The sequence below is a fragment of the Lagenorhynchus albirostris genome, chromosome 3 (genome assembly GCF_949774975.1).
Source record: "Lagenorhynchus albirostris chromosome 3, mLagAlb1.1, whole genome shotgun sequence".
NCBI classification, from domain to species: domain Eukaryota; kingdom Metazoa; phylum Chordata; class Mammalia; order Artiodactyla; family Delphinidae; genus Lagenorhynchus; species Lagenorhynchus albirostris.
Window position 1 is genome coordinate 131,670,298 of NC_083097.1, and position 26,088 is coordinate 131,696,385.

The 26,088-nt window shown below is 41.7% G+C and overlaps 1 protein-coding gene and 1 pseudogene across 3 annotated transcripts in view; both read left to right on the plus strand.

Annotated features, from left to right (window-relative positions):
• SGCD (sarcoglycan delta) overlaps positions 1-26,088 on the plus strand; it is a 413,617-nt gene that overhangs the window by 13,281 nt on the left and 374,248 nt on the right. Inside the window, exons 2-3 of one of the 3 annotated variants that reach the window (XM_060144121.1) lie at positions 4,699-4,751; positions 8,629-8,817. In XM_060144121.1, coding sequence (XP_060000104.1) covers positions 8,629-8,817 — 189 coding nt within the window. In that variant the 5' untranslated portion in view covers positions 4,699-4,751. Of the gene's footprint in view, positions 1-4,695; positions 4,752-8,628; positions 8,818-26,088 lie in introns of all 3 variants that reach the window. The other 2 variants (XM_060144119.1, XM_060144120.1) reach the window with 2 other exon arrangements.
• LOC132517914 (protein lin-28 homolog A-like) lies at positions 17,449-18,098 on the plus strand (annotated as a pseudogene).

Below are 26,088 nucleotides of genomic sequence, written 5' to 3' on the forward strand. Positions count from 1 at the left end.
TTACGGAATAAGACATTATGAAGCCTAGTGGGTAGAAGAGTCTAGCAAGCCTTAATAAAATGCCTGCCAATGCTTCCTTGTCCTCAACCCTACTAGTAGAGTGGATCGTGGCCCATAAAATTTTATAGGCTCCAGAGAAAAATCATCAGGAAACTTGATAGCATTGATGTGTCTTTGGAAGGTTTACTGATTGTTTTTTAATCGTCCCTCAAAACATAATGCATTCTTGCACAGCAGACTGATAATGCAGATACCGTAACTGTTTCTAGATAGCTCTTTTATTTGGGGAGGAAATAAAGAAAACGTGTTCTTCTCCTGAAGAAGAATCCAGGTGAAACAAAAACACAACGCGGACAGAAAGTGATGGTTTCTAACAGTATTGAATAGGTGTTCAGCCTCATGAAATGTGCTAGCTGTGTATGTTTCTGCCCCAAGACCTTCCATCATCCTAATATCAACTGGTAAAATGTAGGAAGGAGGGCACTAGACGATCTTCCAGTAACTGTTTGGTACCTACCAGATTTAGGAAGGGGAGTGAACATGGGTATGACCACTTGAGTATGACGAGGCTGGTTTCTGTGTTAAGATGTCAAAGTCGTGTCAAAGTAGTGGGATTTAACATTCTGAAGGTCAGTGTGGGAGAGCCTTAAGCTGGGCGTTTAATGTGACTTCCTAAATTAGAGGGGCAACAGCTACAGGGTCCAGGTACCACTTAGGCTGCGCTTGGCTCAAGGATCTTCGTAAACACTTTATAGAGAGCATGGGCTTTGTACAAATCGTATGGCTTCTGTGACGTTGGACATTTGTGAGGCCGTTGGAAAAACCTTCAGGTAGCAGAGTCACTGAGGTCTTGGTGGTGTGAGCAGTGACAGAGGTGGAACCAGGCCACACAACCTAGGAGGAAGTTCTTCACAAGTCCAAGTCATAAAAATGGATCCTCTCCTTGAGATTGTCACATTAAGTTAGTGTCAAGGCCTTGATTCTGTAATGCTACATGATCTCAGGTATGAAGGTTTGGATGCATGGGACCATGAGGTTACAGCTCAAAGCCATGCTTTTAAAATGCCCATCCAGAACGACCTTCTTTGGAAATCCCATGTGTGTTATACTTGGCAACTATGTAATTAGTCATGGTTATGGGTGGTTATTATATTATGACATTGCCTTGATGCTTGGTGGTTCCTCCGTATTAATGGCAAAGCAACAGAAAGTTTCACTACGTTCATTCTCTGGGAAATATAATCCTATTGCATTTTGTGTGCAAAAAAACAGATTATCTTTAAGTCAACTGGATTTGTTTATGAACAGGTGAACACTGAAAAGAGCCTCATGAAGGAGCAGAGTAATGCTTTGTAGTTAAGCCTACTTAATATCAATATATCATAGTTGCATGTGCCTTAGGAAACGGAGGCATGTTGTGTAAGTTTTCATCCCTTTGCTTCTGATCTTATAGCTGTTTACTTATTACCGGAGGATATGCTCTGCAATTTAGCATTGGCTTGATTTTTATTCATTCACTGAACAAATATATGCAATTGTGTGTGTATATGTGTATAATTATACATACACATGCATAATTACATATACTTACATAGATGCATACACACACACACGCATTGTTTAGGTGCTACTAGAGTTCAAAGAAGTTTTAAATACTTGGAAGCGTTTGGGATATATTCAGAGAGGTGACATATATCACTGTAAAATATGTTGCATGACACTGTAAGAAGTTCCCAATGACTGATGGAAAATACAGTTGTCTTGTGATTCTTAAGAAGAGAGTGTATTTGCTTAGAAAGATTCTGTTTTCAAATTTACATGCCTGGTGCACCGCCACAGATAAAAGTAGGCCTCTTGGGGAGTATATTATACTGATCAAGGTTCAGTTTTGCTAAATTATTCAATTTTTGAGAATGCTTTGATGCATGATTGGTATAGAGGGAGGGGAAAAAATAAGAGTGTTAATCACATCAAAAGAGAAATATTTATTCTGCACCTGTTGTGGTCTAGGCATTGCTATACTCTTATAAATCAGATTATCACTCCCTTGTTTCAGATTCTGCCATGGGTTTTCAATGACTTTTCAATAACATCTGAACTTCTTACTATAATCTCCAAGGCCCAGCATCATCTGACTCGAGTCAGCTTTTCAGCCTCATCTCACTCCCATCTCTGCTTCACTCATTACAGCCAGTCACACAGGCCTTGTCTGCGTTGGGACACTTGCCTTTGCTTTCCTTCTTCTGCCTGAGATAGTTTGTTTTTTTTTTTTTTGCCCCTACCCTCACCTTGCTGTCTTTTTCTCATCCTTCAAGTCTCAGCATAAATGTTACATCCTTAGAAAGTTCTCTCTAGATGAGTGTATATAAAATACTTTTCATCCTGTGATGCTCTCTTGAACATTACCAGATATTTTTCAGTGTAGATACTTCCCGTGTTTCATTTTGTTTCTAAGCATTTACTGCACATAGTCCCCCACCACCCAGCCTGTGAGCTTCATAAAGGCAAGTTAGCTCTTCTTCCTTGTGGTATCTTGAGACCCTTCCCGTGGTATATGGAATTTGATTGACCATCAATAATTATTTGATGAGGGAGTAGACGGATGAAAGACATTTAGATAGGTCCAATTTGAGATGGAAACTGGAGTAAAAGTGGTAAGTTGAGTTTAATTCTCATAGAAGTACAAAATGAAAGTATGACACTGGACATTGTCTCTGAGATGGGAGCAAGAGAATGCTAGCTCATGATGTGAACTTGGGAGAAAGAGGCAGAGAGGAGAGTTTGGAAAGACAGACAGTAATCAAAGATAGAGGGAAGAAGCCAGAAGTGTCACGAATATCAAAGAAGGACAAAATTTCCAGGGGAGGAGGGGAAGTTGGCAATGACCAAACACCCAAGGAAAATGGGTGTTAAGAAGAGTGCATTGAATTTTGATTAGGGACATCACTAGTGATTTTTGAATGGGCCATTTCACTAGATAGATGAGAGTATGAGGTTTCTAGCATTTGCCAAGGACCTGGAAACCTGGGCATTAATAAGAGTAAAGTTAGGCAACATGTGGAGAGGATTATAAAGGTAAGCTAAGATTCTGTTTAATGCCAAAGAGATTTAAAAACTAAGCGCCAAAGGCTGCAAAGAGCATAATATTCAATATACTGCTGAAAGAGGTTAATGGAAATGAAAGCTCCAGGGTAGGAATGCAGTGAAAAAGTGAGGGATGGCAAAGCATACATTTAGGATACGGGAGGAAGGTGGGTAATCCTGTGAGAAATAACACAAGTAGAGGCAAAGATGGCCCAAGGATGCTTTTTTTGTGTTGGATGTAAATTCGCGTTCTTAAAACGTGGTCTTTGGGCTTTTTATATCCAGAATCAGTTTTGGTGCTCGTTAAAAATACAGATTTCTCAGATGCACCCCAGACTTACTGAATTATTCCTTGGCGCGAAGCCTAGGAATCTGCATTTATTGCACTTATTGTTTGCCTGGGTGGCTCTGACACGTTCAAAAGTCTGAAAATCCCTCCCAGTGGAACACAGATAAGTGTACCTCTCATTGAGCCCAGCTAGGCAGTGACGTCTTATGAGGATGTTCCACTGAGGTTTTGATGTACACTTGGGGTTCTTTATGGGAGGGACCAGAGGACTCTCCAGGTTTGGTGAAGCCCGAAGCTTGAACAATTTGTGGGGCTGTTTTAAGGAAAAAACTGAAAAAATTAGAAATACAAACTCAAGAAAACATGACTATGTACTTAGAACGAGGAAATTAAATTATTAATTTTTAAAAGCTGACCTATCATAAAATCCAGAAAAAATAATATTAAGTATCTGACATACTTTTCCTACAGTTTTTGGTGGCATATCCTTTGATTGCCTCTTCATATGAAGGTGCTACCACTTCCTCTGTAGACAATAGAAAGATAATTGTCTCCTATGCTGATTTCAATAAAACTTTTTTTAAAATTATTGATAGTTGTGAAGCATAAAGCATGCAATTTTATGTACAGAATTCAGTCACACGGTGCACACAACCTGAAAACACAAGAATTCTGATTAATTCTCTTTTCCATGATTTCCGTAAGAAAAGAAAAACTGTGGGGAACATTTATTTTCTGTGCTGCATTGAGTATATTCTTGACAGGAGAGAATTTCTGTTTTGACTGGGTGTCAATGAGAATTGAATTCTACACTTGAAATTTTACGTAACTGATGATTAGAAAAAAAATTTCCACCTAGCTTCTGGCTCCTCTAGTATCCACGTATTTCTGGTGCTGGCCATCATAGGACGTGTTTACATGGCAATGTGTCCTTTGGTCATGTACCTTCATGACAGCATGCTTGTTGAGTTGGAGCCTAGGATGGAAGGAGAATTCCTGGAAGACATTCTTATACGAGGGGAGCTAGCATAATGTACTTCTACAGGGAGGTGTCTGCAAACCATGTAAATACATACCACTGCACCCGAACTGTGTGAGCCCCCAATTCAACTTCCTCTTATTCGGACCTTCAAGATGCATGTAAATCCTCCAAAACCACGCAACATAAGGGGAAGGTGAAAAAGGGTCTTTTTCATCTTACTTTAGTTGAGTTTTACAAAAATGTATGATGGCTGTTAATACACTACTAGGACCCCTTCCGGGGCCATGGAAGGGACTTGGATGAGGGAGGACCTGAAACTTCAACTTTATTCCCTATACAGCAGATTTCTCCCAGGAAGAACCAAAAAGAAACACAGATTGGAGTCTGTCTTTCCTCATAAGTTTTTCTTATTTCAACATGTTTCTGTTTTTGACTAGAAAAATTAATGTACTCAGCTTATCTAAATTTTCTTTTTCTAAGCAGGATTATTTATAACAGATGTATCTGTTACCATATTGTTTGGCTGGCAACACTTTGTATTCTTTTTTCTTTTTTTTTAAAATAATTTTATTGGAGTATAGTTGACTTACAATGTTGTGTTAATTTCAGGTGTACAGCAAAGTGAATTAGTTATACATATACATATATCCACTCTTTCTTAGATTCTTTTCCCATATAGGTTATTACAGACTACTGAGTAATAGATTACTTTGCTTTACAGTAGTTCCTTATTAGTTATCTATTTTATATACAGTAGTGTGTATATATCAATCCCAATCTCCCAATTTATCCCTTTCCCCCCCACCGCCCCCGGTAACCGTAAGCTTGTTTTCTACATCTGTGACTCTATTTCTGTTTTGTAAATAAGTTCATTTGTACTATTTTTTTTTTTAGATTCCACATATAAGTGATGTCAACACTTTGTATTATAATCATTTGTACAACATGGCCTCCTTCCTCCCTCCGTCCCTCCTTCTGTCTTTCCTTCCTTCCTTGAATTGCAGACTGGAATGTTTTGTTTGATGTGATTCCTTAAAGTAGGCAGGAAGTATGGTGCTGGTGGAAGAGCCCTCATGACATACAGAATCAGGCACTACACCATGTATCAGAGGATCTGGGTTCTGATCCCCGCTCAGCTTCTAATTCACTGTGTGGCTTGAAAGGTCACTACTTCCCCTTACTGTCTTTGAGCTCCTCAGCTGGTCAGTTAACATGGGGGGAAAAGTCAGTGGTTTCTAAGAATCCGAAGGTTCTGTAGAAGTGCTTCAGGGGTGGCCAAGCCCTCACTCTTGCTTTAAGCAAAGGAGCTCTGCTGGTCTGCTTTATACTCTAGAATTTATTTCAAGATTTTTGCCTTGAAATGGTTGTATTATGGAAAAAAAAAAAAGGTATAACTGATTCATTTTGCTGTGCAATAGAAACTAACACAACATTGTAAATCAACTATACTTCAATAAAAGTCAATTAAAAAAAAGCAGCAGCAGCAGCCAGGGAGGTATCTGGCTTAATAACAGCAACAGCAAAAAAGGCATTTTAAGATAAGCTGTCCCTAATGCCTGGAATGACCTGGGGAGCTTTCCAATTCCATTGTAGAGCTCAGAATTTGATTTTGTATCTGTTAAAAGTTTGGGGTTCTGCTGCATAGTCAGGGTTGAGACATTATTCTAGATCAGTGGTATGCAACCTTGTCTACACTTTAGGATTATCTGGGGGACTTTTTAAAAAATTCCTTGTGATTATTGTTTAATTAACCTGAGTGTAGATGGTTTAAAAGCTCCACAGGTTCCTCTGATGTACATCAGGATCGCAAAATCCGAGTGGAGATAATCATTGCATCTGTCAAGTTCAAATCTGTGTATGAAAAAAAAATCACACGTATGATGTCCATATCCACAGCCTGATAAATATTTATTGACCATGTCATTTCTATTTTATAGCTAAATTATGTAATGCCCCCATCGGTTGGGATAAATGTCAGAGAAAAGGCACCTGGTGTGCTGGCAATATCGCTAGCTTCTGTACACTCATTTGTCAAGAATTTCTCACTGTTCTTCACACCTGCAAAGGTCAAAGACTACAATTCTTGTCCTTGCCCTGCCACAAACCCTGGAGCCGTGCACAAGTGTGTCAGCTTCTCTAGTCTTAAGTCAGCTGACTCATAGAATTAATTGATTAGAATCAAAGGACTTTGCAGATAGGATTCTAAGATTTTGTGATTATTTCCTTAATTTACGGAATATGATTTAATGGAAAAGAAAGGCCTAATTTCCTTCAGACTAGTAAGACATTTATTTTCCCTTCTTATTGATCTTGGTGTGTGAAAAGGTCAGTGAGAGATGACATTGCTGTGTTCCCGTGTTGTTACAACACAGCTCTGGTCTGCAGAATTGTAAGGGGCTGAGTAATACAACTGAGATCCCTTCATAGTGTGAAGCTCAGTGCTTGGTTGGGAAGCCAGGGCTTTGGGAGACTGAAGTGGAAATTTGCAAGAGTACAAACAAGAAGTTCCCCCTGGTGTTTGGCTTGGACTTTTGTACACACCCAGATGGCAGCAGATTTCATAGTGGATGGGAAATCATTCATTCATTCATCATTTACGCCTTCATTTTTTTCACGTATTCATTCCACTCACATATGTTCGAACACATACTCATATTAGGGCCTGGTTTTGGTGCTAGGGGAGTGTTTACAATGACATAGATGTATGTAGATCTTCACTGAGCATTTGAGTTGACCTTAAGTAAGAATTTACTTGGTTTTTCAAATGGAATTCCACTGATGCCTAAAGGCCATGAGTCCTCTGGGGAAGTTTTAGATTTTATGTGTGCATTTTAGTGATTATCTAAAAACCGTACAATAAGTATATTCTGAACCATCTGGAAGATGACCTCATAACCAAGGGTATGATTTTAGGGCCTACATTTTGTTTGTCACCATGGTCCCTCTGGCACCATATATCACTAATGTAAGTGCTATTGACTAAGATGAAAATAAGCAGAGACAGACCTCATTCCTAGAGAATGCAGTCTGCCTACGTGAGGGCCAAATGAAGTAAAAATCCCAAAATAAAGCTTGTGCAGTCATTTGAAAAGAGAAAAGCAGTAGAGGCCATGTTGTCACCTGGCTCACGGCAGAGGAGGGATGCTGTGCTCAGAAGATGCTGTGCTAAGGTCCTTGTACCACATTACGCTGTTTAGTTTTGCAAGTCATCACTCTTCTCAGTAGTCAGTTATTTCCCATTTTGAACGATACGCGTTGGCAGCTTTGTTTGTATTTAATTTTAAAATTTGTTTTGGTTGGAGAATTTTATAGAAGTGATAAGTTTACTTAGATTTGTGTTGGTACCTAATTAGCAGTACCAGTATAAAGATAATTTGTGTCAACAGCGGGGGTTTGGGAAAGCTTCCTTACTTTAAAGGGGATTCGAATATTACTTAATATTGGCAGATATTTTTTTCTAATTTATCTCACTCTGCTATTATCACTGTTTAACTAGTTTGTTCTCCCCATTAGCCTGCAAGCTCCTGGAAGGCACGTTCACACCTTACTTGACTTTGAGCCTCTTTTATGTTTATTAAATAAATGTGTTGATAACAATTAGAATTGTCTAACTCATAAGGACCACTTGAAAAGGGTAGTGAGATCTCTGTCAAGGGAAGCATTTAAGCACAGGCTATCTATCGCCTTTTGAAGATCCCTGAGTCAAGTGAGGCTTAATCTATGTGCCCATCAGCACCCCTTTGAACTCTGGAATGGAGGGAAGATCAAATTTGTTACTTTTGCCACTAACTTTTTGGCAATACAGAATGATTGCATCTGAGATAATTTTACCTCCCCCCTCCCCCAAATCAGTTGCTAAGTAGTAGTATTATACCACCATGAAGAACTGCTGGGGTTAATTTATTTTCTCAGGTGAATTCTAAATTTCACCCTGAGGACTTTGTCTCCCTCACAAAGATGTTGGAATTCTAAGAATCATTTGGAAAATGGCTTCCTACGGGTCCCTCTCCTCCTGTGATATATATATATGTGGCCGTCTCAGTGCATATCATGAGAGATGTCTGCGTGAAACGGGAGAGCTCATGCAAGCCTCCAGAGGAGCCACTTTTGTCCAGGGGAAGCAGATTTTTTGAGTTGTCAGGAGGGTGGAAACATATAGACAGCAGTCAGCCATATCTCTTCATCAGTTGATTTTTTTCCATTCTTTTTTTTTTTTCCCCCTCTCTCTGAGCAGTTTAATGTGAGTGCTTCTCTCTCACCTCATTTATTTCAGATGCCTCAGGAACAGTACACCCACCACCGGAGCACCATGCCCAGCTCCGAGGGACCACAGGTATACAAAGTGGGGATTTATGGCTGGCGGAAAAGATGCCTGTATTTCTTTGTCCTACTCCTGATGATTTTAATACTGGTGAACTTGGCCATGACCATCTGGATTCTCAAAGTCATGAACTTCACGATTGTAAGTAAAACCACATGGTTTTCTTTAGCTTTCCTTGGGGGAAGGGAAAGCATGGGGCAAGAAAAAGAAATGTGGAAAGTGATGGCAATAGGATTCAAATAACCTGTACGCTGGTATCTTGGTGAAAAAACATTGCTGTTCAGATTACATGTGGGGATTGACTTCTTTTAGATCTCAATTCTTCAGAGGCTGGTAATCCACTTTTGCGGCACTTTCCTTCCTTTATGATCCATCGTGTATGCTTTCCTTCTATTTTGATAACTGTGTTTCTGTAATCTGTAGCTTACGAGTACTTTGAGTAAATAATCCAAGGAGAAAGATGTGATAGAGTCCAAAGTAGTCAGTTTTTCCAAATTTTAATGGTGATTAAGAAAGTTTTTGTGAGGTAGGGATTGAAACATCAGAGTAAAATTAGTCTTTGGGGATTATCTAAGAATTTTCACTGTCTGTTTCCACCTGATAGCTCATTACTATGGTTCATGGGGCATTTCCTCCATTTTCAGGATGGCAGTTCTCTTTCCTACTGCTTGGGTAGGATGGAAACGAGAGTGTAGCCATGTTACATTTTTTTAAAAGAATTTGTGGTTATGCTTCTTTGAAGAATTTCTGCACTTAGGACCACTCTACAGATTGGACATTTACTTGTTGAAGTTCAAATGAAAAGAAAATCCTGGCAAAATGATTTCTGGAGTTACTCTGAGGTTTTTCCCTAGAGCTTTTCTGGAGATTATAACAGTACAAATATTATAATTTCTCTTATTAGTGATGGCATAGTGGGCAGTAATCTGCTGCCCTGAGAACACTTGCTTTTCCTCTTGTGATGGCAGACGTAAGTAATTACATTGGCAGTAAAAAGAACTCCTGTTTGATAAGGAAACGTGACCATAACACAATTAAGAGTAAGGTTTTCATGTGAAAATTCAAAATAGAATAGAAAATCCAAATATATGCCTTTCCTGAATTATAAAGTTGATTTTTATCCTTAACACCCTGTGCAGAGATAGACTTTCTTGCCTTTACTCAGGCCATTTCTTCTCCTTGGGCTGCTTTTCTCCATCTTTTGTGCCTGGTACGACCCCTCCTTCATGCTTCTGTAGCCCCATTAATGTGTTTATTATTATACTGATCACTCCAGACAATACTTTTTATGTGTGCTTCCCAGGCAGAGTGAACTTTGAGAATAGCAAGGGCTGCATCTCTTTTCCGTGGGCCTCCATTCATCACTCATGGGAGGTGCTGTTGGTACTTGACTCCCGAGGATTCTATAAACCATGGTTAGAAACAATGCATCAGAATGGCTCATTTTTTTTTTATTGAAGTATGGTTGATTTACACTTTTGTGTTAATTTCTGCAGTAGAGCAAAGAGATTCAGTTATACATATATATATATGTTCTTTTTTATATTCTTTTCCATTGTGGTTTATCACAGGATACGAATATAGTTCCCTATGCTATACAGTAGGACCTTGTTTTGTATCCATTCTATATACATTCTGTTTATACTAGTTTGCATCTGCTAACTCCAATCCATCCGTCCCCGACTCCCTTCCCCTTGACAACCACAAGTCTGTTCTCTACGTCTGTGAGTCTTTTTCTGTTTCATAGATAGGTTCATTTACGTCATATTTCAAATTCCACATATAAGTGATAATATATGGTATTTGTCTTTCTCTTTCTGACTTCACTTAGTATTATAATCTCTAGATCCATCCATGTTGCTGCAAATGACATTCTTTCATTCTTTTCTAAGGTTTGGTAGTATTCCATTGTATATATGTACATCTTATTTATCCATTCATCTGTCAGTGGACATTTAGGTTGTTTCCATGTCTTAGTTATTTTAAATAGTGCTGCTATGAACATAGGGGCACACGTATCTTTTTGACTTATAGTTTTGTCTGGATATATGCCCAGGAGTAGCTGGATCATATGGTGACCCTATTTTTAATTTTTTGCTGGACCTCCATACTGTTCTCCATAGTGTCTGTACCAACTTACATTCCCACCCACAGTGTAGGAGGGTTTCCTTTTCTCCACACCCTCTCCAGCATTTATTATTGGTAGGCTTTTTAATGATGGAGGATGGCTCACTTTTTAATACTTGCAGTAAACTCTAGGAAACTAAGCTTCTGTATTGCAATATTAAGTTTGGAAGATGATACAGGTCAATTTCCATGGGATTGTAGGGGTCTAAGATAATATGTTCTAGACTATTGGAGCACGTCAGCTTCTACTTCTGAATCAGAGTAGGTAAACACTTTTTGAACTTGGACTTACTTTATAGACAAGCAAACTTCAGAGAAGTATTTTAAGCAGCAGAGAGAGAAAGATGTGATCAGATTTGTAGTCTAGATACTTGCTCAGGTGAGGATGCAATATAATGGAGAAAGTTTCTCAGAGTTTGGGCCTCTAAAAGGTGTCCTGAGTCTGTTTGATCTTAAATCCAAGGGACCATAGTTGTCTTTTGTCGATAGGCATGTTCTGTGATGTTTTTATTTTGTATTTCAAAAGCTTTAAAGTATAAAACCTTCTGTATTGTAATATGAAATAGGAGAAGACTGAAGTTAGGGCAGTAGAATGGAGAGTAAAGATTCAGAAAACGTTTAAAAGATGGAAGCAACACACCTCAACTACTGCTTGGATATAAGAGTTGAGGGTTTGGAAGACACTCTGGAATACCCCCGGGTTCTGGCTGGTGAGATGGTTGGATGGTAGGACCAAAATAAAACAGGATAGGATTCATTACCTTCCCACTGGAACTTAGCCGGGACTCGTGAATCCCCCTAATTCCCTGTTTGGGGCTCTTTTTGTTTTTAGCTAGTTTGAGGTAAAGTTAATTCATAGAACCCGAAAGAATTGAGGGTGGATGTGGTGGAGAATATGAAGTCAAACCCTGACAACCGTGATATGATACAGATATGGCTTCTCGAGTGTGCTTTATCTGTCAGGCTTAATAGTGAGAGGTCTATGCAAATGTATACTGAGTGACACTTCACTCTGAATGTGTGGGAGCTTGGGGAGCAATATGATATTAAGGTCATAATCTCTATGAAATAGGCCATTTCCTGTAGTTAACTAAATTGATTGCCAAAGTTGAGAGTTCTTAAAGCTTTACGAAACCAACTACTTACTAAAGTGAGAATAATGCCATGGTTAGCCATAATTGGTGCTTTATAGCAGTAATGCTTTGAAGCAAATAGAGCTGAAGTGTCAGAAAATTGGTCTTTCCCTGTACGTTAAAAGCATATTCTCTGTCAATTACAGTATAATACACATTCTTTTAGAATTATAATTCTTTTCCACAAATAATAATTTACTGATAGTGAAGAGCCTGGGAAAGAATGAGGTATTAACCAATGTTACATTGGTGATGGTGGGGTGAACGAACATAGGAAATCAGTGTGACAACGGTTAAGCACTTTATGCAGGGATTGTCAATAGGAAACGGTGATTATTTTGTACCCCTGGAATGTTTGATAATTTGGAAAATCTCACACTGTAATCAAACCCTCTGAGTAATGACAAACCAAGACAGTGACATCATCTGAAAGTGTTTCTGAGGACTTGGCAATTTATCCAAGATCGGACATCCAGAATTTTCTTTTCTGTCAGACTTACATTTTCTGCCATCCCCAGGGGTATATGCTGGAAGAGTCCTTACATTATAACAATCTGGAAAAACATCCAACCAAGTTTTCTTTGTCCCAAATGTAAACCAGAAGAAAAATGAATTTTCTCTCCTCTGCTTTCAGCAGATTATTATGGTGTTCATTATTAAGCAGGACAACATTATTCTCTCCTACTCTTCTCTATTATTTTTCCCTACTTGAAGGAGTGTTTGGTTTACCTATGTTATAAACACCTGTAGGTTAACCTGTCCTAGTTGATCACACACTGTACTTTACAAGAGGACTAGAATTTATTAAGTGTGTTCTGTGCCAGTCACTGTGCTTGGCAGTTAAAAAATCTCTTTTAATTTTCCAAACAACTCTACAAATTAGGTATTATAATCTCCATTTTAGTAGAATAAAACCCAAGGCTCAGAGAAGTTGAGTGGCTTCCTAGAAGACAGAGCTAGTAAGTCAAAGAACGGGTGCTTGACTTCAAAGCCCATCCCTTTCCACCACACTTTACCTGATCCTGCTAACTGCTACAATGACCTGGCTTTTCAACAAAACTCTGAAACTGCCAGAATGGTTCATCATCTTCGTTACCCACCCTGTGTCCTCCGATCACACATTTCCCTCCCAGCCGAGACATCCACTGACATTTCCTGCCTGGAGTAGTTTGCAGTAGTGCTGGCTTTTCAGTCCTTAACTCAGTTCTCTTTGCACTACAGCTGATGCCCCTCTCCCTTCACTGCCTTCACCTTTTGTTTTAGCCCCTTGTTATGTTTATGTAAACATTTAATATAAACTTAATAATACTATCTGTGGCATAGGTTGGTGTGTAGACTCCATGAGTTAATGCACGTTGGGCGTGTACGTATAGCAGCCACTCACCCGTAGGAAGAGTCTGTGCCGGCGACAGAAAGTCATGGGAGACCCCATACCACATGGCAGTGGTTAGGGGCTCAGACTCTGGACGCATGCTCTAGGTACACATCTAGGTTCTGCTACTTACTTTGGCAAATTTCACAACCTCTCTGTGCTGCAATATACTGGGAGTAATAGCAGTACCTACCTGTTCAAAGGATTGTTAGGAAGAATAAATGAGGTGATGCATGTCTAGTGCTTAGAAATGGAGCTTGGCACACAGTAAGTGCCTTATGTTAGTGTTTGCCATTATCATCATCACCATCACCATCACCATCATCATCATCATCATTTACTGAAGGCTCATTTTGCACCGGACTCTATGCCATAGCAAGTTGTAAGTATTATGTAACTTAATCCTTAAGTGGCTAGATAGCAACTTCACAGGGAGGAGAGAGGCTCAGTAACTGGATTTGGGATCACAAAGCTAAAAAGTGGAAGAGTAAGGATTTGAATCCAAGCAGTCTGAGTGTGAAGCCTGGTTTATTAATCTGTGTGACATATCGTTGGGCAGTGCAGAAAGCCCTAGGACAAGTGTCAAGGAACTGGACACCTAGTGGGCCATGAACGACATCACCTTTTCCCTCTGGGGCTCAGTAAAGAAATGAATGCATTGAAGCAGGTGTCCTTGAGGACTGCAAGGCATCTTCCTGTTTGAACACTACAGTTTTGTCTTTTGAACTTTGCCTTGACCATGTGAGATCTTACTCTCTAGAGGGCTGATGCTTCTGACAAAGCATTCCAGCAGCCCAATCCAGATACCTTGGCCTCAGAAGACCTCCCCAAACACTGCAGTATTGATCGTCTACACTATCATTTAGCACAAGTGGTCACTGAGTGGAAAAACTTAAAAGGCTTGGGGATTTTCAATAGGTGGCATGATCTCTTAGTCCAGTGAGTGTGAAATTATTCATCATTAGATGAAGTAGGAACCTAAGGAGTCACTTGCTCGCACATCCTCATTTTGCAGATGATTGAACCAAAGTAGATGCGAGGTTGCCTGACCCAGCTTCAGCACTCCAGCCATGCCGGGAACTTCTCAGGAGCAGGGATTACATTCTATTCATCTTTGTAGGCATGACCCAGTGCTTGGTATGCAGTCGGCTTTCAATATGTGTTTGTGAATTGTCAAACACATTTGACAGTTTTGTGCAGACCACATTCATGAGATGATGGATGTCAAGTACTCGGTCAGTGCTGGGCACGTGATAGGTCCTTGATAAATTATAGCTAGCTATACCTGTGTTTAATAGATCCCCTAACTTCTCTTTCTCTTGTCATTCATCAAAATTACAAAATTCAAACCACTGTATTTGTGATTATTTAAGAAATGAATGTCCACTTGTTTAATAAAAACTTGTACAGAATTTTAAAATTTTCCTGTATAATCCCCATAAAACCCCTATGAGGTAGGTACCACTGTTACCCATATTTTACAGATGGGGAGTAGGAGGCTCCACGAAGTGCAGTAACTTGTCCAAGGTCATGCCGTTAGTGAGTGATGAAGCTGGGATAGGGTCGCAGGGAGTCTGGCTCTTGAGCCCACGCTCTTTTTTTTTTTTTTTTTTTTTTTTGCGGTACGCGGGCCTCTCACTGCTGTGGCCTCTCCCGTTGCGGAGCACAGGCTCCGGACGCGCAGGCTTAGCGGCCATGGCTCACGGGCCCAGCTGCTCCGCGACATGTGGGATCTTCCCGGACCGGGGCACGAACCCGTGTCCCCTGCATCGGCAGGCGGACTCTCAACCACTGCGCCACAAGGGAAGCTCCAAGCCCACGCTCTTAATCAGTACACTGTGTTGCCCATTTTCCAAGTGCTATTTTTCATGAAGACAAATTGAATTTGTTCAGTGCAATGTCTAAAACATGATTTATTTACCCTAAAGTAAGATAAAGATCCACTGAGGGTCAGAGGAAGGCATTCTCATATTTGTAAATTGGACACATTGTAAAACAGTAAAAGCCAGGGAGAATGGGCGGTGTGTTCCATAACTCCGAACACTAATACACCATCTGTTTGGAGAAGGCTCAAGGAACCGTTACCCAGTCAAACTAACTCAAGTAGAGGGGAGTGAGGATACACATGCAGAGGGAACAGGAAAGGGGGTCTCCTGGGTGCATGAGTGGACCTCACAGCCTCACTGTCAGGAACCAAAGGCAGCTCTGGGGATGCCCACCTTCTGGCTTTCCTGGACCACGTGGCCTTGGTCTTGCCCTGGAACATTTGTTTCTGTTGGCAGACCAAGATCCCTCTACCTTTGTGGTGCTACCAGTTACCTCCTGTGTTTATTCAGGTTTCCTGCTTCCTTGCATCTTCAACATGCATGTGCCTTTGACCTTTTCTCTGTAATGACTTTCCCCTTCAGCTCCCACCTCTACCTGCCCCAGTCTGTTGTTACCCAGGTGAAATCCCAGAGAGGGAACCGCACTGGCTCAGCAGATTGTGCACACCACATTGTACTTGCTTATATGTCATGTGAGATGCCTTATCAGCTGTGACCTGAGTGGGCAAAGTCATGGAGTCAGAGTCCTGCTCGTTGAGCAGCCAGGCCAGAACTTCCCTCCCGCTAGGTCAGAAATTCACTTGAAAATCACACCTGCACTTGATCTTTGATAAACATTGCCCTTTTTAAGCTTTTCTCTTATTTCTTATGTTTTCTCAGAAGTCCTCCCAGGTTAAGGTGAAGACTCCCTCTTTTGTATTTGCTGTACCTGGTGTCCTGCAGCGGGGGGACGTGCAGTATGGCATTATTTTATTTTCCTGTCTGTTTCCCCTACAGGGACTGTAACCTTAAACTATTCATTTTTATATCCACAGCTTTAAATATGTTGCTTAGCATGTAGTAGATATTTAGAATATTTATTGAATAAATGAATGGGAAAATAATTATGAATAGCCCGTCACTTTAAAGTGTGTAAAGATGGGTTAATAGAGCTTTATATGGCTTTTAAAATGAAGTATTAGTAGATTTATTAAGGTAGACAGATCATAAATAAGATGAGTGCTTAAATTTGATTATGAAAAGGTATTTTTAATACAGACACTCCTTCCTGTGTATCAACGGCCTGCTGTATTTTAATTACATGAGTCAGGAGTGTGAAATAGAAGAGAAGCAGCAGACACCATCCTAGTTAATATACAGATTTTCTCAGCAAATGGGAGCAAATGACATTATTGGCTTTAGTTATACTTTTCACTCAACACTGTTAATGAATATGTTGTGTGTGTGAGTAGCGTTTGCTTCAGCTCGGATGCCAGCGTCACTTGGAAAGGCTTTTCATATTGAGAACACTGTGCTTTCCATCTCTCAGTGCTCTGTCTCTGACAGTCACGTTTTCATCCATTAGCTCAAATTCATCAAACTGAAAAATGGCCAAAAATGTTATTTTTTAAGCCGGCATGAACATTGTGATACAGAAAAACAAAGGACAGAAATCCACTCTGTTCCATGAATAGTCCTGGGATACAGCTCTGTCATGTCCTGTTTCGTTTGAAGCTTACTGTGTTTTATACCTTTTGCAAGAATGCAGATCCTCAAGGATGATTTTGGTCCTTATAATTGCTGCAAAATGCTATGAACCAAGCTTGTTACAAATTTGTACAATTTATTGGGCACATTTGCTGCAATTCAATTGGTATTAAGCACACTATGCAGTACACTGGTTTGTCTGGTCATTAAAGATTATAATAAAGAAAATCCTCTACTTTAATAGATCATAATTTACTAGGAAGAAAAAATAATACATCCCCCCAAATGACAACTCTTTTAAGGGAGTGTGAAAGAAGAAATTAGCTAAAGCTAAAAGGCCTTGGGTTGAGTCTTAAAGGATGGAGAAACCCTTTTGAGTGGTGACTGTAGCCTGGAAGCATGGGTGTTAAACTCTGATGGGGTGCCTCAGACACTGGGAAACTTGAGTGCCAATTATAAATAAATCACTATGCAACGTTAGCCTATTTGGATAACATTCATGACCTTTCCCGCTTGCTATCCTTTTCATACACTCAAAATTCATTTTTTGCCCTTTGCCTCCGGATTTCTCTGGGGCCAGCAGCCCGCCGACCAGGGGCCCGGGGCCACGCGGGCTCAGCCGACTACCATGAGCTCTGTGTCAGACCAGCAGTTTGCAGGTGGCCGGAGGAGGCGCAGGAGGACGCGGCCCGGGCGGATGAGGAGCCGCAGCTGCTGCGCAGAGCCGGCATCTGCAAGTGGTTCAACGTGCGCATGGGATTCGGCTTCCTGTCCATGACTGCCTGCACGGGGGTCGCACTCGAGCCCCCGGTGGATGTCTTTGTGCACCAGAGTAAGCTGCACATGGAGGGCTTCCGGAGCCTGAAGGAGGGTGAGGCCATGGAGTTCACCTTTAAGAAGTCTGCCAAGGGCCTGGAATCTATCCGAGTCACCGGCCCTGGTGGGGTGTCCTGCACTGGGAGCGAGAGGCGGCCCAAAGGGAAGAACATGCAGAAACGCAGATCAAAGGGAGATAGCTGCTGCAACTGCGGAGGTGTAGGCCATCATGCCAAGGAATGCGAACGGCCACCCCAGCCCAAAGAGTGCCACTTCTGCCAGAGCATCAACCGTATGGTAGCCTCGCGTCTGCTGAAGGCCCAGCAGGCTCCCAGCTCCCAGGGAAAGCCAGCCTACTTTCGGCAGGAGGAAGAAGAGATCCACAGCCCTGCCATGCTCCCCGAGGCCCAGAATCGAGCCACAGTGGGTGGGGGCTATCCGTGTGTGATCAGGAAGTTTTGAGGAACAGGCATCCATCGGCAGAGTGGAGAAAGGGGGGACAGGGTGGGTAGGGGGCAACTGGCACTGCCATATATCTCAGGCCGGGGTCACAGCGTCACCCCCTCTTCCCTCTTGGTGGAGGGAAGGGGTGAGGCAAAAAACTCCAATCATGCTCTATCCAAATGCACGTGAGGGCTTTGGGGGTAACCCTTCCTGCATGCTTTATCTGAGTCTCCACCCCCAGAATCTCCAGCTTCTGAAAGTGGGCTGGATAGGGAAGTTGTTTTACTCTTCAAGAAGGATATGGAATAATATTTCCCATGCCAGAGTGAAAAGATTAAGCATGAGACCAGATTGATGGACCCAACCCACAAGCCACTACCTTCTGTAGGAGGAAATATCTCAGGGGTAAGCCAGGGTTTTCCACATCCTGTCTCCTCATAACCCCCTCCTGGGATAGAGTGCTGACCACTGTCCCAAGCAGTGGGCTGTGATGATAGGCAGAAGGGGTGGTTGAGGGAACAGCTGCAGACCTGCTGCTTCTAAGCCCACTCCCACCCCATTCTGGGCCAATGCAGTTTTATTTATTTGCTCCCTTGGATGACTGTACCTTGGGTCCCACTTTCTCCAGGATGCCAACTGCACTAGCTGTGTGCGAATGACGTATCTTGTGCATTTTAACTTTTTTTCCATAATATAAATATTCTGGTTTTGTATTTTTGTGTATTTTAATCTAAGGCCCTCATTCCTGCACTGTGTTCTCAGGTACATGAGCAGTCTCAGGGATAAGTCGGCAGCAGCTCCAGGTCTGCACAGCAGGAATACTTTCTGTTGCTGTATCACCAGAGAGAACAACTATTTGGAGCATATAGCCTATTGAACTCCTCATTTTTGCCAACTAGAGCTGGCTTTTCTGCCATAGTGTCCTCTTGAAACCCCTCCACCTTCAGTGTTTCATGGGAGACTAGGTTTTAACTGGGTTGCCTCATGACTTGGTCTCCTTCTACTGAAAGATTGGAAATTGGTCTGAACAGGAAAAGGTGGTACAGAGAGGTTAGGAGAGGCTGGGCCAGGTGAAAGGTGCAGAGAGGGGAAGCCAGGATTAGGCCGAGGTCATCTGTATGTGTGATAAAGGATTCCTGTTCCAGACCTCTAATCCCAGGGCACAGGACTCACTTTACATACCAGGTCCATCCTTCACTGGATTGGGCTAGGCCTAACACACAACAGGGTGTATTGTGTATGTTTTTGTAAAAACTGTGAGCTGGTAAGGACAGGTTTTAAGAACGATTCCTCTGTACTCATCTTGAGCTGCCCAGAGATGGATATATGAAACAAGGATAAGATCCTTAATCTTTAACAATTCTAAGAGAACATCAGCTTCCAGAGAGAACATCAGTGATGGCTTCTTTGTGGTTTCCCAGAGCCAGTATCCTGCCCTGCTGCAGCAGTGATTAGTGTCATGGTAGCGAAAGGAGAAAAGGGGGTGTCATTTACATGCTGTGAGATCACTGCAAACCTACCTCACTGTGTTGTAATGGGGCAAATGCAATAGAATGCATTGGGTGATGTGTGTCTGATCCTGGGTTCTTGTCTCCCCCAATTGCTGCCCGCCTCTAGTTATTGTATTTGTCTGGGCTTCGTAGGACTTCACAAGTAGCTCATTTGGTGGTTGCTAGGTGGCCTAGTTTGTGTAAATATAATGAGTTGGTCTTCTGCATGTTCTTTTGGGATTTTATTGTTTACAAACTTCTTTTTATATTGAGAAAAATAGCCAAAGCATCTTTGACAAAGGGTCTGCACCAGCCAAAAAGATCTGAAACATAAGCTTGGGGGCCCCCCTTCTTGAAGTGGGAGGTCTTGAACTACACTTTCTTTTGTGTCCCCCTTCCCCTGTTTCCCATTTCAAACAAGATCTTCTGTCCTAAAAACTGGATTCCTACCCCCTCTCCTTTCCCCCTTTGTGTCCCCCCAAAATAGTCCATATACCTGTACGTTTAATTTGTGGGATGTCTGTGGTTAAATGACTTGTGCAAAAATCCTGAAGAAGCTATGAACTCTCCATCCCTTGTTCCCAGTCTCCTGAGCCATGATGTGATTCCTGCCAAACGGACTGCTGTCTTTGGATGGATTCAAACGTACTTTAATCTCTAATCCTAGGGTAGAGAGGAGCAATGAAGGGGCCTTCCATGTAGAAAGTGGGGTTGGGAGACCACGAAAGGAAAGATGAATGTTTAGGCAAGTCACTCAGGAACTTATATGCAGGTGCAAGAAACTTAAGTTGAAGTGGCCACAAGATTGTTTAATAGGAGATGGACGAATGTAATTCCATGTTTACTGCTAGAAACCAAAGCTTTGTGTGAAATCTTGAATTTATGGGGAAGGAGGGAGGGTAGAAAAGCATGTACCTTTCCCTCATCCCTTCCCCTCATTACTGCAGGAGACTGAGCCCCCTTGGGCTTTGGCGACCCCATCTGGGCAGTGTTTATTTGATGGTTGATTTTGCTGTGCCAGGTACTTCCTTTCCCATTTGCTATCATTTTGTAACACACATGCTGACCCTTTTCCCTTCCCCTTCTTTTCCTTGGGAAAATACAATGAATGAACACTTATTGGTACTGAAAAAAAAAATCATTTTTTTTGTGATTCTAGAATTGAGAAAAATAATGTCAGAAAATCTCCCTGAAAGTATTTCTGTCTTTTTCCATCACACTTAGCTGCTCACACGTGGAATTTTTAGGTATTTGGGGTCATGCAGCTGTGAACTCTGAATGGCTCTCAGAAATCGGAAGTCGTGACCACATCTTGGGGATTTCTGCACTCTTACTGAGGCATTAAGCAATAATAGGAGAGAAGTTCTGAATCCTAAGAGGCATATTACCACTGTGAACTTAAGGATCAGTCCTTCCACAGCAGACATGACCTTATTCAGACTGTAGAAAGAGACACATTCATGAATATGAAGTTTCAAGTCAGTTGGGTTGCCTGTGTCACTAGTTAGAATTTCTAAGTTTAGAGTGGCTTTGTAAATACTTTGTCTAGAACTGATTGTCTAATATGGTATTAAAATTAAGTCACATGAAAAATTCAGTTCCTGAGTCACACGAGCCATGTCACACACAGTCAATAGCTACATGGGGTTAGTAGCCACCATCATCATCAGAGCAGATAGAAAACATTTCCACCATTGCAGAAAGGTCTTTGTTACAAAACAGGTCTCGAATCCGCAAGCCTACCTCTTAGATAGGTCTTGGAGAACATGCAACGTCAACGTGGACAGAGAAGTTTTTCATTTCCCCCTATACAACAATTTGTGCCTTTTCTTTACATGCCCTGGACAGTTTTTAAGACCTGGAGCCATAGGCTTAAGGTGGGAAAAACCGCCTTAAAAACCTCAAGGCCCCCAAAAACCCTCAATTTAACAGAAAGGTTCTCATAATCTGATGAACAGATGGCTGCAAATAACTACATTTCTAGCAGCTTTGTTCCTTTTCCTCATACCCGTTCTCTTCCTCCTCTCCTCTTTTCAGTATTTCTCCTCCGGTAGGTAGTGAGGCTGTGATAGATTTTTCATCTTCCCAGTGAGGAGCAAGGTGGACCTTTGATGGGTGAAGGGCTGTATGGAGCAGGAAGGGTCAGGGACCACTTCTGAGCCTTATTCTTCAAACCTGTAAAATATGCAGTTTGACCAAATGATGCTCTACAAATGGTCCTCTACAGCTTATATAGTTTCTAATTAAGGGATCCTCCTATACTCTTGGACTCAGAATGAGAGACTGAGTCGCTTTTTCCTCTAAAAGTGTGTGTGTATTTATGTGTGCCCACACTATATTTAGTTAGACAAAATTCCAAGATGCTAAATACCAGGAAGTATATCTCATGTGCTGTTTTTTTACTTTCTCATCTTAACCCATTCAATTATTTAATGAATAATTAGTCTCATTATCTATTGCTGTGCAGCAAACCACCCCAAAACTTAGCAGCTAAATATAACAGTAATAATTTATTTTGCTCAGGACTCTTCAGTTGGGGCAGAGCTCAGTGGAAATGGCTTCCCTCTGCCCCCATGATGTCTGGCACCTGAGCTAGGGAGACTCCAAGGCTGGGGTTGACTCAACAGCAGGGGCTAGAATCATCTAGAGTCTTCCTTACTTATGTGTGGGCAGTTGACGCTGTCTGTGAACTGTGACCTCTGTAGGCCAGAACACCTACACGTGGCTTCTCCATGTGGGCTAATGTGGGCTTCCTGTTCTTATGGTAGCTGGGTTCCAGGATGCATGTTCCACTTAAACGAAGTAGAAGTGCCTAATGCTGTTATGACCTAGACTTAGAAGTCAGGTAGCATCACTCCTACATCACTCTGTTAGTGAAGGCAGACACAAAATCCTGTCTAGATTCAGGGGAAAGGCACACAGAATCCCCTCTACATGGGGGAGTTGCAAGGTTCTAGAGGAGCTTGTAGGATGGGAGATTGTTGTGGGTTGAATGGTGGCCACCAAAAGATAAGTCTTCAGCTTAATCCCTGGATCCTGTGAATGTTACCTTCTTTCACCTTTACTAGGTTAAGGATCTTGAGATGAGGATATCATCCTGGATTATTTAGGCAGACCCTAAATCCAATGACAGGTGTCTTTATAAGAGTCGGGCAGAGAAATATTTGACATAGACAGAAGAGGAGCAGGCAATATGACCACAGAGGCAGAGGTTGGAGCGATGTGGCCATGAGGAATGCCCACAGCCTCTGGAAGATGGAAAAGGCAAAGAAGGAATTCCCCTCTGGAGCCTCCAGAGGGAGTGGAGCCCAGCTGACACCTTGGTTTCAGACTTCTGACATCCAGAAATGTGAGAGAATGAATTTCTTTTGTTTTAAGTGATCAGTTTTTGATAATTTGTATGGTGGCTTCTGGAAACGAATGCAGAGATAGGGTTCTGGCCATCGTTGGAAAGTACAGATGGTCCCCAACTTAGGATGGTTCGAATTACGATTTTTCAAGTTTATGATGTTGCAAGAGTGATGTGAATGCAGTAGATCCAGTTTTTAATTTTGAGCCTTTCCTAGGCTAGAGATGTGTGGTACGGTCCTGTCTGGTAACACTGACCTGCAGCTTACAACTCCAAGTCAACCATGCCATCACAAGGGCGAACATCCCATATAGACTTGCACCCATTCTGTTTGTCACTTTTAGTGCAGTATCCACTAAATTACATGAGATATTCCATACTCTATTATAAAACAGGTTTTGTGTTAGATGAGTGTGCCCCACTGTAGGCTAGTGTAAGTGTCCTGAGCACATTTAAGTTTGGCGAGGCTTAGCTGTGATGTTTGATAGCTTAGGTGTATTAAATGCATTTTCGACTTAAGATATTTTCAACAGATGGTGAGGTTTTCGGAATGTGACCCTATTGTAAGTTGAGGAAGATCTGTACTATGTGCCACACCACCACCACCACCAACTGCTACAGACCATGCACACACCACACGTACTGAGCGCAGTGCTGAGTGCCTACCTGAGTTCTCTCTTCTTTCCTCGCAGTGACCCTGTGAGGCAGGGTGCTATTATCTCCTGACCATGCACACACCACACGTACTGAGCGCAGTGCTGAGTGCCCACCTGAGTTCTCTCTTCTTTCCTTGCAGTGACCGTGTGAGGCAGGGTGCTATTATCTCCCATTTAGCTATGAGGAAACTAAAGCCCAGAGCTTGATTAACCTCCCCAACTTCTTCAGCTAGTAAGTAATAGGGTTAGTATGTAGTTTTTATGTCTGCATACATACTACGTATACAAGGACATATTACGTGTACATATACACGCATGTGTACAAATATGTCGAACTCGAAAATTTATGCTTTTAACTTTATTCAGAAATGTTTACTGTCAAAAAATAAAAATGTGTCATAACCAGTAATGCATTCACTTGCAGAATTTTCAGTGGCACTGCTGGTCATTGTGTAGCTAGGAATAACAAGGAGTGGACATTTTAAAGCTACTTCAGTAGTGGTTCAGTCTTTGACGACTACAAGCAGTTTTAGCTTCTTGAATACTTTAAGGAGTCACACTAACTACAGAACCAGCACCTGTGTTATAAGAATCATGGTTTGGTTGCCTTTTGAATTACTTTTCTGCCTTTCCTAAGCCACATGTGAAATCGTCTAACTAAATAAGGAGTTGCTTTGATAAATAAGGATTTAAAGAATAGGGAAAACAATCCTTAGTAGGATCATAGCCTTTCTATATTTAATAGAGAAACCTCCTAACTGGAATGCTTGTAGTATACATAAAAGTACGCGTATTAGTCAGCCTTTAATTATCGGCCAGCTTTATTAAGTGGAAAACTTAGCATCTCCTAACAATTGATTTGCTAATAGTAGATGCTCTGTGTTTATTGTTACAGGAGGAGTTAGTGAGTGGAACTTGGGCTCAGCTTAAGCCTTTTTCAGTGGAAAACAATACAGTGTAGAGCACTGAGTCATTTAATAGCCACTTACTAAGACCCTAATGTGAGCAGACACTGTGATGGAGTCCTGACATGTGGTTCCCGCCACAAAATCTAACAATTAAAAAATCCATAAAATCATTATCATCACCATGTGGGCATAATCATCACTTAATTTCAACAAGCATTTTTAGGTGCCTACAACTTACCGAGAGACACAATAAAAGAAAAAAGAACTTCATTCTATCCACATAACATCCCTTAGGTTTGTAAACGTTCTTGGCACCTTAGAAAGTTGGTTCACATCTACTGTATTTTGTGATTCTCTGCAAGCATCCCCATGGGAAAGATATGGCAGGGGTAATTTAATTTTACACTTTTGACTGAAGGGGCAGCTGGGGATCAGTGATCGGTTTAAGGTCTCATGCCTAATAAGTACTACAATCAACCCCCCATTTTAGAAAAAATACGAATGAACAGTGAGCAGTAGAGCTCAGCAGCAAATACCTTTTGCAGACTCAAGGAAGTCATTGAGCCAGGGCCTGTGGATGTGTGGTAAAAGACTCGGCACATTGTCGTCCCTTAGCTAGCCGTCATATTTGGGTTGCCCAACGGCAGGGAGTTTTGACCATTAATATGCTGACTGTAATCGGCCATGTTAATCAAGCATGTTTTCTCTCTCTAACAATTCTCTTAACTCCAAGATTTAAAAAAAGTACTCTTGGGCTTCCCTGGTGGCACAGTGGTTGAGAGTCCGCCTGCCGATGCAGGGGACACGGGTTCGTGCTCTGGTCCGGGAAGATCCCACATGCCGCGGAGCGGCTGGGCCCATGAGCCATGGCCGTTAAGCCTGCGCGTCTGGAGCCTGTGCTCCGCGACGGGAGAGGCCACGACAGTGAGAGGCCCGCATACCGCAAAAAAAAAAAAAAAAAAAAAAAAAAAAAGTACTCTTCCTAAAATCCAAAAATAGAGGGAAATGATCATTTGGGTCACTCATTGGGTTAAACCAATTTCATGCCATACACAATTGGTTGCTATTTTAGAAGTGAATGGTTTATGGCTCACATAAGCAATTTTATGTGTTCTTAATTGAAACCTGCACTGCCGTTGCTGGCAAGGAGGGTTCCACGAGAGCAGAGATGATTTGTGTCTTGTTCATTCACTGGTGGAGAGCCTTGGGCTTCTGACTTTTGCGGTTGTTTTTGGAAAATAATTTTCTGGTCCCAGTTAAGTGACTGGTTTCCGTTTGAAATCTTCAACTCTGCAAGTCTCTTGTTAGTCTAGTTACTATCTGTGACAGCCTAATGAATGAGTAACAGTCATTTACTCAACAAACGTGTGTTGATTTCTTCCTGTGGGCCAGCCACTGTACTGGGTACTGGAGGTACAGCAGAGAACAAAAGTAAATGCGGTCCCTCCTCCGAGAGCTTGGCGTCTGGTGGGGAAACTTGATCACGTGATCAAACAAATAAATGTAAAAATGCCACTATGCTGAGTGGATGCTGTATGAACGTATAGAGGGGTGATTTGGCATAGTCAAAGAGGGGGCTTCCAAGACAAGATGATTGTATAACCG